The sequence below is a fragment of the Corythoichthys intestinalis genome, chromosome 3 (genome assembly GCF_030265065.1).
Source record: "Corythoichthys intestinalis isolate RoL2023-P3 chromosome 3, ASM3026506v1, whole genome shotgun sequence".
Classification (NCBI taxonomy): Eukaryota; Metazoa; Chordata; class Actinopteri; order Syngnathiformes; family Syngnathidae; genus Corythoichthys; species Corythoichthys intestinalis.
This window is the reverse complement of record NC_080397.1, coordinates 5,595,526-5,613,353: the sequence shown is the minus strand read 5'-3', so window position 1 is coordinate 5,613,353 and position 17,828 is coordinate 5,595,526. Positions and strand designations below refer to the sequence as shown.

Genomic DNA, 17,828 nt, shown 5'->3' with positions numbered 1-17,828 from the left:
TGAAATATAAGATTTTTTTTTAATCTGACCTATATGTGTTCAGTAAAAGGAGCAATAATTTTACATCACAACGCTGTGAAATAACCACATAATATTTTTTTAACCCGTTAAATAGGTTTAATATAGCTGTTTTCAATCAAAATATAGTTGTTTTATGAGTGGAAATGAAGATGCCATAAAATAAAACACCATTCCTATTCCTTTGCATCATAAAAATGCAAAGCAATATAAATACAGTAATGACCAAGATAAAAAAAAAAAAAAAAAAAGAGCAAAGTGCCATTTGAAAATAAAGCTATTTTTATTGTCATTGCATTCAACATGATTAGATCAACTGTCGTACGTAGTAAATTTTCCCGCCAAAGGAAAAGAAACAATGAAATGTCCCCCACCTGCACATGGACACAAAATATGCTTATTATTATTATGAATATCACACTTTGTATTTCAAATCAGAATCCTTTGTATTTACACATGATCTGCATGTGGCGTGATAATGGTTTCCCGTAGTCGTGCATGCACTCACTCACACACACACATTGTGTCTATAATTGTGTGGGATATAAAATACAACTCACTGTACATTTACACATATTTCCATCTTCCCTTATTAGACGTGTAAGTGCTTCATAAATAGATTCATTTCAAACATGACATTTGTCTTTTGTACACAAAAGGTAACCTTCCAGAAAAGGAGTGCAAAGGGGAGAGGGAGGGCGGCAGCTGGGGGTCGGCCAGGGGCGCCGAAAGGAGGGCAGCAAAGTCAGTGATGATGACTCTAAGGCAGTGCTTCTCCGTCTTTTGATTCTCGCTTGCATACCAGGCTAAATTTAGCTCCTTCCTATCAAATAAGAACTTGTCCTTGAATTTTAAAAAAAATTGAGTTTCATTTAGAGATCCGAAATGTGTTGGACTCATAAAACCTGCTAGCATTTTGTTTGCCAATTTCCCTTGTAATAATTTTGCTCAAGTCAAGTAGAATATTCCACGACTTTTTTTTTTTTCAAAAAGTTCCTGAATACAGGTAGTTCCTGTGTTATGACTACTCAATTTTCGACTCTGATTTCGACTTTACAGAGTCTCGTCAGCCATTTTGTCTCCAGTGTGTGTATATGAGCTCTGTATTCCAGTTTATCAACTGTCAAGTTTCCCTGCAAATATTTGTTACACCGGTATGAGGAGCTGTTGTCTCACTAAGGTTAATTGAAAATTTACATGACGCGCAACTTATTTATTTATTTATTTTTTTGCGTGCATTGTTTTTATTTTCCTGTTGTGATTGTACAATTCTTGGGACTATATTAGGGTGACAAAACGTCCCCTTTTGCCCGGACAAGTCCACTTTTGATGTCCTCTTTGTAAATTCATTCATTTCACAGGACCAATTTGAAGACAATCCCTCCAGCCACTGGGAGGCAGTGCCTGCTTGCGTTGAAGTGGCTCCTACTAGTAGGAGGAGAAGGAGTAGTTCTTCTTGTTTTTTGTCAGCAGTTTACCCCTTGTATCATTGGGGAATTACCACCATCTACTGAGTTGACGGTTTGGTAGGAGATTAGGCAGTTACAGACTACAATAAGGAGTAGTTGTAAGAGACATTTATACTGTTGTAATTTAGAAAAATGTTTAGTTGGCACATAGCATACTGTGTGTATGTGTGTATTGACTGGACTAAATTTCCATGGGTTTGCATTAAATATATATATTTTTTTCATTATTTAATTCGTTATTGATTGTTGTTTTTATTTTATTTTTTTTTTTTTTTGCGTTTAATTTTTTTTTTTTTTTTAAGAAGAATGAAGCCTGTTGAGTAACTCGTAACCTGTTGGATAAAAAAAAATATTTCCATTTAGTATGTAATATATACTATATGGTAGTTTGTTTGTTTTTTTTTTGGCACAGTTTGAATATATTAAAGTGATATAGGCATCTTTGAGTGAACTTCGAATAAAATTCAAGTATCTCAAGGCCGGGCCGAGTGTCCTCTTTCTTGGAAATCAAAATATGGTCACCCTAGACTAAATTGTTAAAAATAATTTGTTTACAAGTTAAAAATGGTGACATTTATAAGTTTACTTACAGTGAGCACATACCCAATCAGGTCACTTTCTGTTTTCCACTAAGGAAATAGAGTGATTCACCAAGCTACGGTGTAGCGTTAGCAGCTCGACATCGTCTAAGCTGCTGAAATCGAGCTCTAAATAAGCTTCATAATACCTATCGACTTACTTGCTTGTTCACTAACAAACCAAAGTGTTCTATGATGTGTTTGTGGTTTAAAAGTAAAACTATTGTAAACATCATTAAAACGAGAAATCTTGTGTGTCCAATAGTGAAAAGTCGGCATTTTCAGTGTACTTTTTTCACCGTCCACCAGCATTGATGGTAGTTACAGTATCTTATTTTTACTTTATTCTATTAATATGATATACAATACATGTTTTTGAATAGCTATTTTGATATTTAGGGGGTATTTAGGGGTTCTTAAAGGGTTAATTCTGACTTACGCGTAAATTTGGGTTACGTCACCTACAATACTCGTTCGTAACCCTGGGACTACCTGTATATAGTGACCAAACAAGCTAAGTTGGCAACACTACGCTTAATAAACTAGTTCCTGTTCACAGAGTAGTTCAAGCACATCAGCAAGCTACAATGTATAAATACCTAAAAATGGAACAGAAGCCTTGTCAAAGTTGAAAAATAGAATAGTAATTGGTGTGGTGAAGTGATACATTTTGACTACGAGAGCATATACTGTATGACGGAGAGGAACTAAGTTTAGCCTGGATTGTTATCGAAACAAGCATTTCGGACCTCTTTTTCCGAAATCAAATCAACTGTCATTTTTAGGGATAATGCCGTCTTTGGATAAAAAAAAACTCCTGTGTATTTAGAAAGTTTGAAAACCCTTAGACTTAGGGTACATGACTGACCGGGCTGTTGAAGATTTAGATTTTTTTGCAGCATTGAAGCTTCAGAGCCACCCCTAATTTCTTATGGTTCCCCCAGCGTCAGGTCCCAGGCCCCCCGAGTCAGTTGTGCGATGTCATGTGCCGTGAAAGGTGGTGACGCTCTCGGAAGGACTCGTTGCAGATGGGACATTTGAGCTTCTCTTCGCGCCGCCGCTTGACCAGGGGCTCCATGGCGTATTCCTTCTTGTGGTGTGAGCGCATGTGGTAGACCAGGTCCGAAGTCATGCGGAAGGAGGCGTTACACTTTGCACACCAGTTCTGCGCCGGCAGGCACAGTGACGTGAAAGAGGGGGGTAGGAGAGTGAGTGCCGAGGGCATCTGCAACTGGACACCACCCGAGTTTTTGGGCCAGAAGGTGGCAGCGGCAGCAGCGGCATATACAAATGGGCTCTGCTTTGCCACGCCGCCCGGCACAGGGCAGTTTGCACCCAGTTCCGCACCCTGCAGCTTGGCAGCCAGGTGGTCAGCCTGGTACAGACGGCTAGATGAAATGGTGTCACCCACCGCCGGGTGACAGTCCAGCAGCTTGGGCGGCATGACCAGTGGGGAGATTTGGGAGTAGGTGGAACGGGCCGGTTGGCTGAAGGCGCTCTTCCGTTCACTGCCGCCCGCCTGGCTCACCGAGGTGAAGGCGCTCCCCATGGGTGGGGTTTGGGCCGGCTGCGTCTCAGACAGAACCTGACGGATGTTGAGGTGCTTCTCCGAGGGGCCGCTGCCGGGACGGTCTTTGTTCTCGGAGTTGACGCTTGACAGACCTTTGCTGCTGCCATGGTTCTTGAGAGTCTGAACCGACTTCTTGACTTCGGTGAAAGCGCTGCATTTGGTCTCCGATGAACCGGATGAAGATAGTGCCCGGTTTTCCTCCAAGCCATACACTCCCCGGTAGTTCTGCGCCGATGTCGCCAGCTCCTCCTTGGACTTGGACTGTGGCAAGCTGGGTCGTCGGCACTCTCGGTCATCCACTGCGGAGAACTTTCTCTTCCCGGAGCTCTCGCTGCACACCTCCGCCTCCCTGTCGCTTAGCGGGCTACCAGTCCGGTTGTTCTCCATGTCTCGTGCCAGGTTGTGAAAGTCTGTGGAGGGTTTGTTGCTGTCGCCCTCAGATCGGCCATGTTTGGGACTGCTCCTTGTGGGTGTAGCGTTGGGCCGGTCCGGGCTGCGCTCCCTGCCGGGCTCCTCATCTACTCCCGTCAAGTTCTGAAGTCTTTTGGTGCAACGGAAGCGGAGGTGAGCTAAGAACGGAAACTCAAACTGGAACCTCTGGTTGCAATCTGGACATGAGTTGTGGGTTCCACCTTTTTTTGGACAAAGACACAATAATTAGTTTAGGTTCGTAATACTTTCTGAGATCAAACCACTCATACTGTATTGTTATGCCAGAGAATACTTTCACAATCTACTGGGATCCAGTGACCACAAATCCAATAAACTCTACTGCTAAACATTTGTGGTGAGCCTCCAAATATAGAGTTGACAGCAAACCTTAGTAATCTTAGAGTTATGTTTTGTTATTGCATACCTCCCAGTCTTATGGTCGCTACGATAAATTAGCATGAACTGAGAAAGCATACTTCTTCAGTCCAATAGGACATGGCTGAAACACCTCACCAGATAGGTGTCCAGAAGACACTCTGATCAAGTGCCCGAGCCACCTCATCTTATCTGAACTGAAACATCTGACCAAAACCCCCCAAAACTTCCATGCCAATTATTTAAGTGCATATAAACTAATGTACTCTTGTATAGCCAAAGCTAAAAGGCAATGTTGTAACCCCCAAAAAATAGAAACCAGCTTTACTTTATAGCATAACACATACAGATCAAGTCATGTCCACAAGCCCTACAAAAGCTGCTACCGCCAAGTAAATTTTGGTGGATTTATTTGCAAAAACCGACATCTAGAACATAAACCATTTAGACTATTGACTATAAACCCTACAAACCCTCACCTTTGCTCTTAGTAGGCACCCTGGCAGCAGTGAGTAGTAAGAGTTCCACCAGGTCCTTCCCGTACCACACAAGCAGCTCCTCGTCTTTCTCAATGCGCCTTAGCGAGCGGTAGAAGAGTTGACCGTTCTTCACGTACGCCTCCAGGTTCTGCTCGTCCTTGTCGCGAGCCGACTGCACCAGACGAAGCCACATCAGGCCCTCTGACGTGCTGTTAGCTGCAGATGTGTCCACCTGTCAAAAGATGTTATCGTTAGCAATTAACTCCAGCTGACCGCAGCATATTCTTGAATCTACATTAGCAAATTGACTTACTCTTTAAAGTTTTTTTGAGGCTATCAGAATATCGCAATAACATTTTGATGATGATTCCCGCCATTAGTCAGTGGTGGAATGTAACAAAATTGTCACCTGCATTACATGTTACTTTTGTTTGTTTTCTTTTATTCTCATTGTCTTTTGAAAGTTTTGTTTTCATGCCTCCGGCGATATTGATAAGCCCTGTGCAGCTATACCGTAACTGAGCACTAGAGGCAGCAACACGAGTACAGGCAAGATTGGGCAGGTGAAAAGGTATTGACCAATAATAAAACACCACACTCGTGTACAGTCGGTGGCAGTATGCACCTGATAGTTGCTTGCAATCTGCAATTAAGCTAAGTTTTAGAGTTTTTGAGCCTTTAGGATTCTGTTTACAGTGCAGTCAATTTTATTGCTCGTTTTTTCCATTCTGCACAGTTTTGAATAAAACTGAGCAGTTAATGAATGTTCTGGTTCTTTCTTTGAATATTGATTCAGATCTCTGCATGTATGTGTGTGTGTATACCGTATGCATGTACAGTGGGGAGAACAAGTATCAAATACTTGTTCTCCCCACTGTATGTATGTATGTATGTATGTATGTATGTATGTATGTATGTATGTATGTATGTATGTATGTATGTATATTGTGTGTATATATGTATTTATTAATTTATACATTACATTTTTGTATCGGGGAAAATACTTTTACTTTTTACTTGCAAAGTAAATTTTAAAGCAAGTACTTTTGTACTTAAGTAATTTTTTTTCTTAGATACTTGTACTTTGTACTTAATTTTTTTGCACCTGTGTCTGTTCTTTTGCCTGAGTAAAAATCATCCACCACTGCCATTAACACATCTCACAGATATCACAAACTGTCATCTCAAGTAATTGTTGCGTTGTCACAATATAACACCCTATAACATAAAGGTCGTATCATCAAGTGATTTCCAAAATATTGCAATGAAATTGATTTCCAGAACTACCATCCATTTAAAATACTTTTCCCCTTTTACAGTTGTGTTGCATCATGGATTTTTCTTTGTAGCACTGTAGCGAGATACATTATTGATAATTATTTAAAAATATCACTTTTATATTACAACCCTCAGTATTGATATGGATTTTCCCACTTTTCATTTACGTCGGTTTTCTGACTGTATCGTTATAAAAAATAAAGCAGTAGATTAAAAATATCCAGATATCGTGACACTTTATATTAAGATGGGCTTTCAATGTTATATATATATATATATATATATATATATTTTTTTTTAAATTTTTATTAATAATATATTATATATTATAACCCTATTATGATATTGTTGTCAAAATATCATCATAATCCCTATAAGCCTATCATCATATAGTTGTCAAAATATCGTCATAATCCCTCGTTTTTCGCAGTTAATAGGGACCCCGCGGAAATCGAAAATCCGCGTAGTAGAATAATATAGTTATGTGTGTTCACTTATCAGATTCAACAGCATTGGAAAGAAATGTTTTGATCATAAAGTATAATTTAAAACATACATACATACAAACAAACAAACAAACGCTTATATGTATATGTGTATTTTTATAAATGTTTTTTAAAGTACTGCAAATGTAATAATTATGATATCTATTAAAAAAAACAATGATTTGTACATGTATAAATGCATATCATAACATTTGAAAATAAAATACTCTATTTCTTCTTTATTTTTAATTAAAAAAAAAAAAAATCCGCGATGGACTGCGGGCGCGAAGTTTGAAGCGTAAAGTAGCAAGGGATTACTGTATCGTAAATTGCTCTTTCATTTCTATGCCTGGCATTAATAAAAATCGTATCCAGTTTTCAATTACTTATCTGTCAAATTGTGACCGTATACCGTGATGTCATTGTCAAATTTTCAAATTGTTGTGAGATGGGTCTTTTTCTACAAATTCCTTTATTTTTAAATAGTATAATGGGACTTTGATATTTCCCTCTCATTATAGTAATCACCCTAGGTTCCTAATGCCATTGCTGAAAAATATCAACATTGTTTTGCAAGTTTCACTTAATTTCCCACCCTTGTAAGTATGTTTTCCATCATCATATCATCCGGGTATATCGCGAGACCTTGACAATCTTACATATCACCGACATAGGCCATGATAGGCCTCGCCAGTAAAAATACCCAAATATTGTAAATTGAAATATTTACCATGACCATGTTACAACTGTATCGTGGTATAATTATTGATACAAACCAATTGAAGCTATCCCTTTGTGTCATCGAACCCGTCCTTCTTAATTTCCCAGAATTGCTTCATCCATAAATATTTAATCATAGGTTCGATGTGATGTGTATTTACCCGGAATATGTAAGGTGCTGTGCGCTTGTCGGTGGCTTTGAGAGCGATGAAGGCGATGCTGTCATACATGGACGTGTGGCTGAGGACGCACGGCCCGAAGATGGCGCTCTCGGGCACGTCGCAGGTGGTGTATACGCTGGTGAAGATGTCCGTCAGACATTGCTGCACCGCCTTGGCGTCGCCGTCCCACAGCTGCGCCTTGTGGTGCGAGCTCGACTCCTCCATGGCCGACCTCTGCATGACATATGCGCAGCGCATCACATTTAAGAGCGGCAAAATAAAACAAAACGATGCCCGTTTGCGCTCAGCAGAAAGGAAAGAAAACGTTTTTTTTTGTAAGCAGCAGACAAATGTTCATATTTCTGACTATTTATTCATTACAATACTATATTTCAATGAAATAATTACGATATATATATATATATATTTTTTTTTAACATTTTTAGAGTGTTTTTCAAGACAGCAATAAAGGCTTTTTTTAACAGAAGGCCAAAGCGCCACTATATTTCAACCTCATGACGACATTGTTTTTTTTTTTTTTAAATAATTATTATTATCACTGACAAGAGAGATTCTTTGTGAACAGTATCACAAGTTGACTACATAAGTGACATTACAAAACACACTTGTGCTCAAAATAAATAAAGAGAGTTTCTTTTTCTTTCTTTGTTGTTTTTAACAGGTATTTAACGAATAAAATGCATAGGTATGAAATCAGCAATGAATTCATATTTTCTCCAGGTATTACGTTGATATTTACGTCGCAAATATATGTATCTTTAAATGTTGGTTGTATTATTCCGAGGGCAGTCCATGTAAATTTTAAGGCCCACTCATATACTACATAGGCAAAGATCATCTCAATTCAGTGCAATATTTTACAGTAGAATGCAATAAAGACATGAAAACAAAATAAATAGCTTTTGTTATTTTGACATCCATGCGTTTTTCTTAAGAACATTTCTTGTAAATCACATTTAAATTCTCGATCCATTTTTTTTGTATTTTAATTGTCCTATTAATTTGTTATGGGTGTAATCATTGAACCCGCATTATATATTACAGTGTAATATATATTGCGGGTTTCGTGCCATTTTACGAAAGCACGCTGTTTTTAATTCTCTTAAAATAATAAAAAGAATATAGCTTAATCCTAATCCTGTCATAAAGTCAGCCATTCTTTTTTTTTTATCCTCTTTTTTATTTTTTTTCCCACAAGCCTCATTTGCATAATCCGCCACTTTCCACCCGGCATGGGAGAGTGTAATTAAAGCAGCACGAGCGCTTCATTATTATGATGATGAGTTATTTCTTCTTTCTCTCCACCCCTTGCATAAACCTGCACCTGACAAGCACGCGTAAAATGTCACAAAGACAACAATACGGTTATTTCATATTTAAAACGAAATGAAAAAAATGTTTTTTGTTGATGTTGAAATGGCATTTGAATTTAAATTTAGGAAATTTGTCTTATTAACGTGGCAAGTACATAAATTGGGTTTTTGAGCAAAATTATGCGACATTGTGCAGTTTTACGAGGATTTTGGTTCTTAATTAGGTGGAAAATATGCATCAAATGCTGTATAATTTTGAATTAAAACTTCTCAACAGCTTTGCCAAAAATTTAAGATGTTATAAATTTGATGTCAAAAAATTGACTCCATGTGTTTTCCTCCTGTTTGCACAAAAGCTTGTCCTGTGCACCACAACCGTGTCCAACTTGATCGGTCTCGGTGTGCTCGCCCCCGTTCGGTCCATCTGCCGACGCCGCATCCGGCTTTTAAACCCGAGCCAAAACACCCCCACATCATCATCATCATTATCTCGATTGTGTTTTTTGCCCTTACCTCCTGTGCAGAATCGGAACCAAATAATCCACAACCTGGAGCCCCAAAATCGGACGAATAAGAAGTATAGCCAGGGAAAAGCAAGAGGCGAGGTTGGTGGAGCCTTCCTCAGCGTACAAGAACAAGGACGCGTCCCGCTCCCGCGCACATACGACGTGTTCCGGTGTTGTGGACGACTCGCTGGGCGATGCGCGCGTTTTGTCGGCCGCACATAATCTCTCCAATGAGGCGTGTCACTCCGCGTCTCCTCCTTTTAACTCTTCACTGGCCGACTACAACGATTCTCGTTGTAGGAGTGCCCCCCACCCAACCCGCGACTCGACATCATCAGCCCACCTCCCACCCCTCGTTATTATTGTAATTCTCATCAAAAACCTTGATGTTTTAACCCACTTTGGGGAAATCAATTTTTTAGTCCAATTTCACCCGTGAATTATCGTGCTGATTATATTTATTTTCATAGAATCATAATTAATACAGAGCCAGACGGATCTCATGCAGTTCCACCTACTTGCCCCGGTGCCTCCCACAAGCGGATGCCGGCTCAGGTGTCTCCTCGTCGGTCTCGTTCGGCACCATATGCCGGCCTCTTCATCATCGAACTGCCAAGTTAAATTTACTTCTGACAACATTATTCCAGGTTACTTCTCATATCAGAGGTCGATTCCGTGACCAGTCGGAGGGTCAGCATTCCACCTCTCCGTACAGTTAGTTATTTTTCTTTATTATTATTTTTCAAATTCTCTATATTTTACATCATGTTGACATTTTCTTACGGTCAGTTCTCCTTAAATCACAACAATTTACACCTCAACATCATTGAAGCAATTTCAGGCCAAGGCTTTGTTGATGCATTACTGTTATATTTTAACTCATTTGAACTAATTCTTTGCTGGACCTTTGGACTGGGATGGTTGGCAGTGACCACTCGTTGCCACTCTATCCGAGTTCAAATGGATTGGACGTCCATCGTCGTCAAAAGCAGCCAATGAGATAATAAAATAATAAAAATGATGTATAGTCTATAGACATTCCACCCCTAACACCGGTTACTTCCTCCAGCTGCCTTGTTGAGCTCTGCATCCTGACAGTTATTTTGGTCCAATCTGCACTATATACATTTATTTTCATATACAGTATCTTACCCAAATTGAGCGTACTTTATGGCCTTTTTACGTACATCGATGCACTAATTGCTAAATAACCATGTACTTCTTCTCCAGGTTCCACCTCCGAGCACCGACTCCGTCCGTCAGCTGTGGCCGAATCAAGAGGCCCCTGACGCGGCCTTGCTCGGCTCAGGATCCCGCCGGAGTAGTGGAAGCGGTGGTCCACGCTTCGGCATTACCCCTAGGCGCACTCAGGGGGCGCTAGTGTATAATGCTCCCGGCTGTGTGAGGCGAGTGAGTTTCCCCTTTTTTCTATCTTTTTTCTCTTGTCTTTTTTTTTTTTTTTTTTTACCTTGATGTCAAGTGCATGATTCATAAGCACTTTTAAAGGCAGGAATATGATGACAAATTGATGATGGTATTAAAGTGTAATCACACACTTTTTTAGCTCAATAATTTCCACTCAAGATCCACTTGAGGCGACTAATGATACAATTTGAAGATGTCTCGTCCTTTTAGGTGTTTGCCCTTGTGCTCCATCATAAATCCATCAGATCAATGGCGCCGCCGCATAAACAAATAAGACCTTCATCTTTTTGGATTATTCTAAATAAATCAAAATGGCCAAACAAACAGAATGCACCAGAAAGTGCCTCGTGTGGTTTTAATTATAAATATAAAAGTGCTGGCCAAGGGAAGTTGTCATACTATTAAAACATTCCAGTTCATGTTGCCATTTAATACAAAATTGTCTTTGTCAGTCAAAATTATTAACTCGATAACATTTAACTTGGGTTTTGGAGTGTTTATAAAAATAAATAAATATAAAGTGAACGTATAAAATAATGAAGAATGATCAATATTCAACATGTAGTGCAATAACGTGAACTATAATTGAATTAAATGATCTTTATTCCATGCCATCTTACACACACATTACAACATAAATTCAAAGTGTACGTATATCTTTCAATTATGCATGAATGTACCACCACATGTTGTACAGCATGTTAATATACAGCAATGACACATAAAGTACGTATTTATTATATGCACTCAATACACATACAAAAACAAAACGTATATTCAACATTTACCCTTATTCCCATACAGCACATACACATTTAACAGATAACACTCGTGACAGCATACCAAGAACACATATATACAACATATATGCAAAGATGTATTAAAACAAAAACATACATCTCTCACACAATAAAAAAATTCACAAAACATACATTCACAATCCATCCATGTACTACTCACTACACAAATCAAACACTGATAAACACACTAAACATAGTTCTGCCACACAAACACAAAATACGCTAAATAGAACACAGTGACAGAAAAAAATTTTAGCCATTAAAAGATATGCAATACTCTGCATACATAAAAGACATGCATAATGGCCCTGCACAATACAGTATATCGCAATAGTGCTATCGCAGGATGTGCAATTATATTATTATTATTTGAACACGTAAACTTTTGGTTTGCTTCATAAAAGCAGCAAGTTGTAATGAGACTTGGCTTCCTGTATGCCTTTTATATAAAGCAGTCTTCATCATTCAAAGGTAAAGCCCCTTAGTCTGGATTAAACAGTATTATAGGAATACAATCATAGATCACGGTTTTGCCATTTAATAATAGTAGTAACTAATATGTATATATATATATATATATATATATATATATATATATATATATATATATATATATGTATGGCGGAAAACACAGACAAGACTGAAAAAGCAGTTTCTGCTTTTGCATTCCTCTTGAAAATAAACTGCTGTATTTTAAGCCAAAACAACGTTTGTGTTTGATAGAACAATATGTCTATATGCTGCCATAGCAGATTCATGGCGCATTAAGCCCCTGAACTATTTTTAATTTGCCCATTTTACCCTGGGAACCCCCGTTTACAGATGTCGCGCAACCACTTTTGTTTCAACCCAGCCATTAAAAAAAAGGTAATTAATTATATTCATTATTCGAAATGTCTATCATTTTTAGTTAGAATCATTAACTGATATCTAATATTTAGTTTTAAAAAATGAATTTATAAAATTATTCACTCGCATATTTTAAACTTTTAAACAAATTACGTCACAATGAAAAATTTGGCGTCTGTAAAAAAGTCACGGATATCTGCCTCATAACTATCACTCAATTGTATTTTTTTTTTTTTTTTTTTCTTGTTACAGTCACATTTTCCCTGATATGTTAGATCATAAATAATTGATCCAAACAAAGAAAAATTGAAAAATAACATTTAAAAGGGTAACTATATGAAAAAGAAGATCTCGACCCCTCCTTGTTGTCTGCGATTTCTGCATTGCGACCCTTGTTATATCACCATGTTTCACCCATAAAATCCCCCCAAAAATCCAGCTGTAGGGACAACATGCTACATGGAGTTTTGGGATGAAAACAAGGTAAGTGTGCAATAGTATCTCAATAAAATTGTGGCGTCTTTAATTCTGCTATCGCTTGCTCTAGGGTTTTGCTGTCTAAAATTTTTTTTAATGCCCTCCTGATCAAAATTTTTCTTCCCCCCAAAAATTGAGATTTTAAGCTTTCCAATGATGTATCACACATGCATATAGGACAATTTTGAAATTTGGCCAAATTGGGGGTCAGAGCGGATCTTCAATCACCTTAGTGTTTTTCTGCCATACGTACACACACACACACACACACACACACACACACACACACACACACACACACACACACACACACACACACACACACACACACACACACACACACCTATATATATATATCCATAGCACACAAACCAACAGAAAAATGCAGTACATACAAAAAACAGGAATTGAAAGAACGAAATTGAAGCACCTTAAATCTATAATGCAGCAATAAAAAAACTACAAAATAATATAACATTCTAATAATGAAGAATATTATACATATTTTTTTTATAAGAAATATTAAATAAAGAAAAACATTAAGAATACAAGGACGAATGAGAAAAACAAAGGGGAAACCGACTAATAAACAATTTGATAAAATACTGAATGCAATACACTAATACAAAAACATGATGAGTCAACCAAAGTCTTCCCAATCAGAGCTATTCAAGCCATCTGGTGAAAATTCTTCGAGTTTTAATATTGCAATATAGATCGCAGACCCCCGAAAAGTCGCAATGTTAAGTTTTTTCCAATATCGTTCAGCCGTAATGCACATACATATAAAAAAAAAAAAACACACATGCCATAATGCAGCCAACAACTCATATGCACACTGTACATATGTATGCATGCATTATACCACAACACATATGCAAACAAACAATCCACATTATTTGACACATATACTTAACACAGATGGAAAAACATACTTTACACCAGGGGTGCCCAAGTCCTGTCCTCGAGAGCCCCTATCCAGCTTGTTTGCCATGCCTCCCTCCTTTAACACGCCTGAATCAAATGATCAGCTCGTCAGCAAGTTCTGCAGGAGCCTGATAACGATCCTGATGATTTGATTCAGGTGTGTTGGAGGAAGGAGACACGGAAAATAAGCTGGATAGACGATCCCGAGGACCGGTCTTCGGCACCCCTGCTCTATACTTACACACAAAAACACGCACAGAAAGCAGTCACAAATGCATGTCAAAGTGTACAATACATACATACATACTCAACTGTTTAGAACACACGTGCAGCAATCAATTTACATATCACTGTAAATGTGAATATAGAACTTAAATAAAATAAGTGAACCAAACTCAATTTTTATCAAGCCTGTTGTGAACCGCGCTGTCAACCAGAGCTCTTTTCAGCACCTTCACTTAATTTACTTACTTCACATCAATTAAAACACTTGAATACTTACTATTTCACTCTTTTATAAACTGTCGCGTTGCCTACAGTTCATAAAAGAGTCAAATATTGTAGCGACTGTTATGTATCTGTTCTGCCACAATCGATGATGGGTACTTGTGGCACACATGACGGAGAGTAGTGATTGCTGTTCTTATGTCATGTGTGTTCTCATCAATAGAGTGTGTTGTTTGTTGGGGTAGTGTGGTGAATAGGGCACAAGAACAGCAAGTGTTCAGCGGAGTGTCAAGAGGCAATGTCTCTTTTTCAATGTCTCCTTCATTTTTTGAGGGTAGGGTCATTACTGTTTGAAAATATGTTTTTAAATAGATTTGCATACATACATACATACATACATACATACATACATACATACATACAGTGGGGAGAACAAGTATTTGATACACTGCCAATCCCATTGGCAGTGTATCAAATACTTGTTCTCCCCACTGTACATACATACACATACATACATACATACATACATACATACATGGCGGAAAACACAGACAAGACTGAAAAAGCAGTTTCTGCCCTTGCACTCCTCTTTAAAAGAAACTGCTTTATTGTAAGCCAAAACAACTGTTGTGTTTGATAGAACAATATGTCTATATGCTGCCATAGCAGATTCATGGCGCATTAAGCCCCCAAACTATTTTTAATTTGCCCATTTTACCCTGGAAACCCCCGTTTACAGACGTCGCGCAACCGTTTTTGTTTCAACCCAGCCATGAAAACGAGGTAAGTAATTATATTTATTATTCAAAATGTCTGTCATTTTTAGCTTAGAATCATTAATTGATGTCTAATATTTTGTTTAAAAAAAAAAAACGACTTTAAAAAATGATTCACTCGCATATTTTAAACTTTGAAACAAATTACGTCACAATGAAAAAAATGGCGTCTGTAAAAAAGTCACGGATATCTACCTCATAACTATCGCTAAATTGTATTTTTTGTTACTTTCGCATTTTCCCCGATATTTTACATGATAAATAATCGATCCAAATAAAGAGAAATTGAAAAAAAAAGTTTAAATGGGTAAATATATGAAAAAGAAAATCTCGACCACTCCTTGATGTTTGCAATTTTTGCATCGCGATCCTTGTTATATTACCGTGTTTCACCCATAAAATCCCCCAAAAATCCAGCTGTGGCCATTCACAGCTGTGTCATGACACTCACTGATACATGCAACATGGAGTTTTTGGATCGAAACAAGGTAAGTACGCGATAATACCTCGTTAAAGTCATGGCGTCTGTAATTCTGCTCTCGGGGCTCTCACCTCCATATAGGGTTTTTTAAAAAATGCCCTCCTGTCCAAAATTGGTCTTCCCCCAGAAAATTGAGATTTTAAACTTTCCAATGATGTATCACACATGCATATCGGACAATTTTGAAATTTGGCCAAAATACATACATACATACATACATACATACATACATACATACATACATACACACACACACACACACACACACACACAGCCTTGTTTTTCTGTCATTGTAGGGACACCCGACAAGACCGTGCATTATGGGGACCACCCTTTCTGAATGTCGTAGAGCAATGAAAAAAATCAGGGAGCATCCCCAAAAATTGCACAGTGCAAAAATCACTTTAAATTTCCATTTAGACAAAGTATAGAGGCATCGACCTGACTACAGACCGACTTGTGGGGACATTTTTTCGTTTTCGTCAATTATGGGGTCAATAACTATACACAATACCTGATTTTTGTCCCTTCCTGGGTACCGCATACACAAACCTCAGATCATACCTACTTCTGGGGTCAGTAACTTTACACACTGACCGTTTTTTCCAGTCTTCTTGGTACCACTGACACAAACGTCAGATCATACCTTCTTCTGGGGTCAGTAACTATGCACACTATCTGTTTTTCTCCCTTCCTGGGTACCAGTTAGAAAAACGTCAGATCATACCTACTTCTGGGGACAGTAATAATGCCCACCACCCACACAAATGTCAGATCATTGCGACTTTGTGGAACCACTCTATGTCACCCTAAGAACATGCCGTAAAACTACTAATTGACCAAGTAGTATTTGGTGTAAGTTTCTTTTATATGTGCATTTTCTTCAGTGACCATTGATGTGTCAGAACTGACACATAATAATATTTTAATGGAATGTGCCTTAAAACATATTTTTTTCCTTTTGGCATTAAGTTATTCTTTGTCTTGGACTTCTGATATTCAATTTTTGTTGTAACTTTGCACAGGTTCTAGTATTGCTCAAATAAATCACTGCATAGCCATATAAGAACTACATTGATCCCTCGCTACATCGCGCTCTCAGTCCATCACTGATATTTTTTTTCAATTTGGAAAAAAAATAAAAAATGCAGGATTATATACAGATATGCCATCCGATCATGCACAGCCTCTCACACTCCCTCCTGAAGCTTTTTCTCACCAGGCAGCTGCAGCTTGTTAAAATTAACGATGAGTGACATGGGAGCTGCTTTGAAGTGCCCAGACAACTACCTTTCAAAGGCCGCCGCCTCGTTTAAATTTTTTAAACACTGGCTGTAGTCGCTATGGCAACTCATTGTGTTGTGTGCGGTTCTAAACAGCAAGTTGATTTGAGAGGACTCAGTCAATGAAAAATTTAAAGAATTATACTGTTATAGTTAATTATACTCTTTCCAATGCTAAATCTGAGTGAAATCATTGAACACACACAAAAAAAATATGTTTTTTTTGTATGTAAATAAGCTACACATCTACTTTGCGGATTTCAATTATCGGGGGGGGCTCCCCATTAACCACGAAAAACGAGGGATCATTGGATATCACTGCATTAATTACGATACATTTACAGTTTAAATTCTACCTTATGTTGGATAAAAATTTACTGGAATTTCAGACTGTACACTACGGTTCAAAAGTTTGGGGTTCAAACTTTTGTAGTGTAAACCTCACCTAACTAAGATGCAATCACCAAATTTTACAAGTAATTGGTTGTTTACATAGGCCGCACTCGACTTTTAGCCGCAGGAGTGCACTTTAGGTTGTAACACTTGACCGTAAACCGCAAGTCGAGGGGGGGGTTATAGTTCAAAAAGTTTTAGCCAGTAACAGTGAAGTGCAACATGCACAAGGTAAGTCATCGTCTTTATTCTCTCTTAACTGCTGTATCGCTTCAAAACAAACGAAACAAGTGCAAACAGTTATAAACAAAATTATCAATGGCATATCTACCATGGTCGAGAGGTGTGAGGCAAAATCCAAAAGTCCAAACACTTTGCAATTGGGGTTCGTGCTTTTTTTGTATTTGCAAACGCTTTGCAAAAGAAAAGAAGCACGAATGCAACCTGCCACAACACGATCCCCAATTTCTAAAGCGCAATTGCAAACTGGTAAAAGCACGAACCCCAATTGCCACAGCACAACTTCAAAAGGATGACACGGAAGTTAAAAAATTAAAAAAAAAAA

At 38.1% G+C, this 17,828-nt stretch overlaps 1 protein-coding gene across 1 annotated transcript; it reads right to left on the bottom strand.

Moving 5' to 3' along the window:
- Positions 1–279: 279 nt before the first annotated feature.
- prdm8b (PR domain containing 8b) lies at positions 280–9,596 on the bottom strand. The gene is made up of 4 exons (XM_057830825.1): positions 9,413–9,596; positions 7,566–7,799; positions 4,922–5,153; positions 280–4,267 (listed from the first exon to the last, which is right to left on the bottom strand). The coding sequence occupies exons 2-4, from the start codon at positions 7,788–7,790 to the stop codon at positions 3,033–3,035; spliced, it is 1,692 nt and encodes a 563-aa protein (XP_057686808.1). The 5' UTR covers positions 7,791–7,799; positions 9,413–9,596; the 3' UTR covers positions 280–3,032.
- Positions 9,597–17,828: the final 8,232 nt, after the last annotated feature.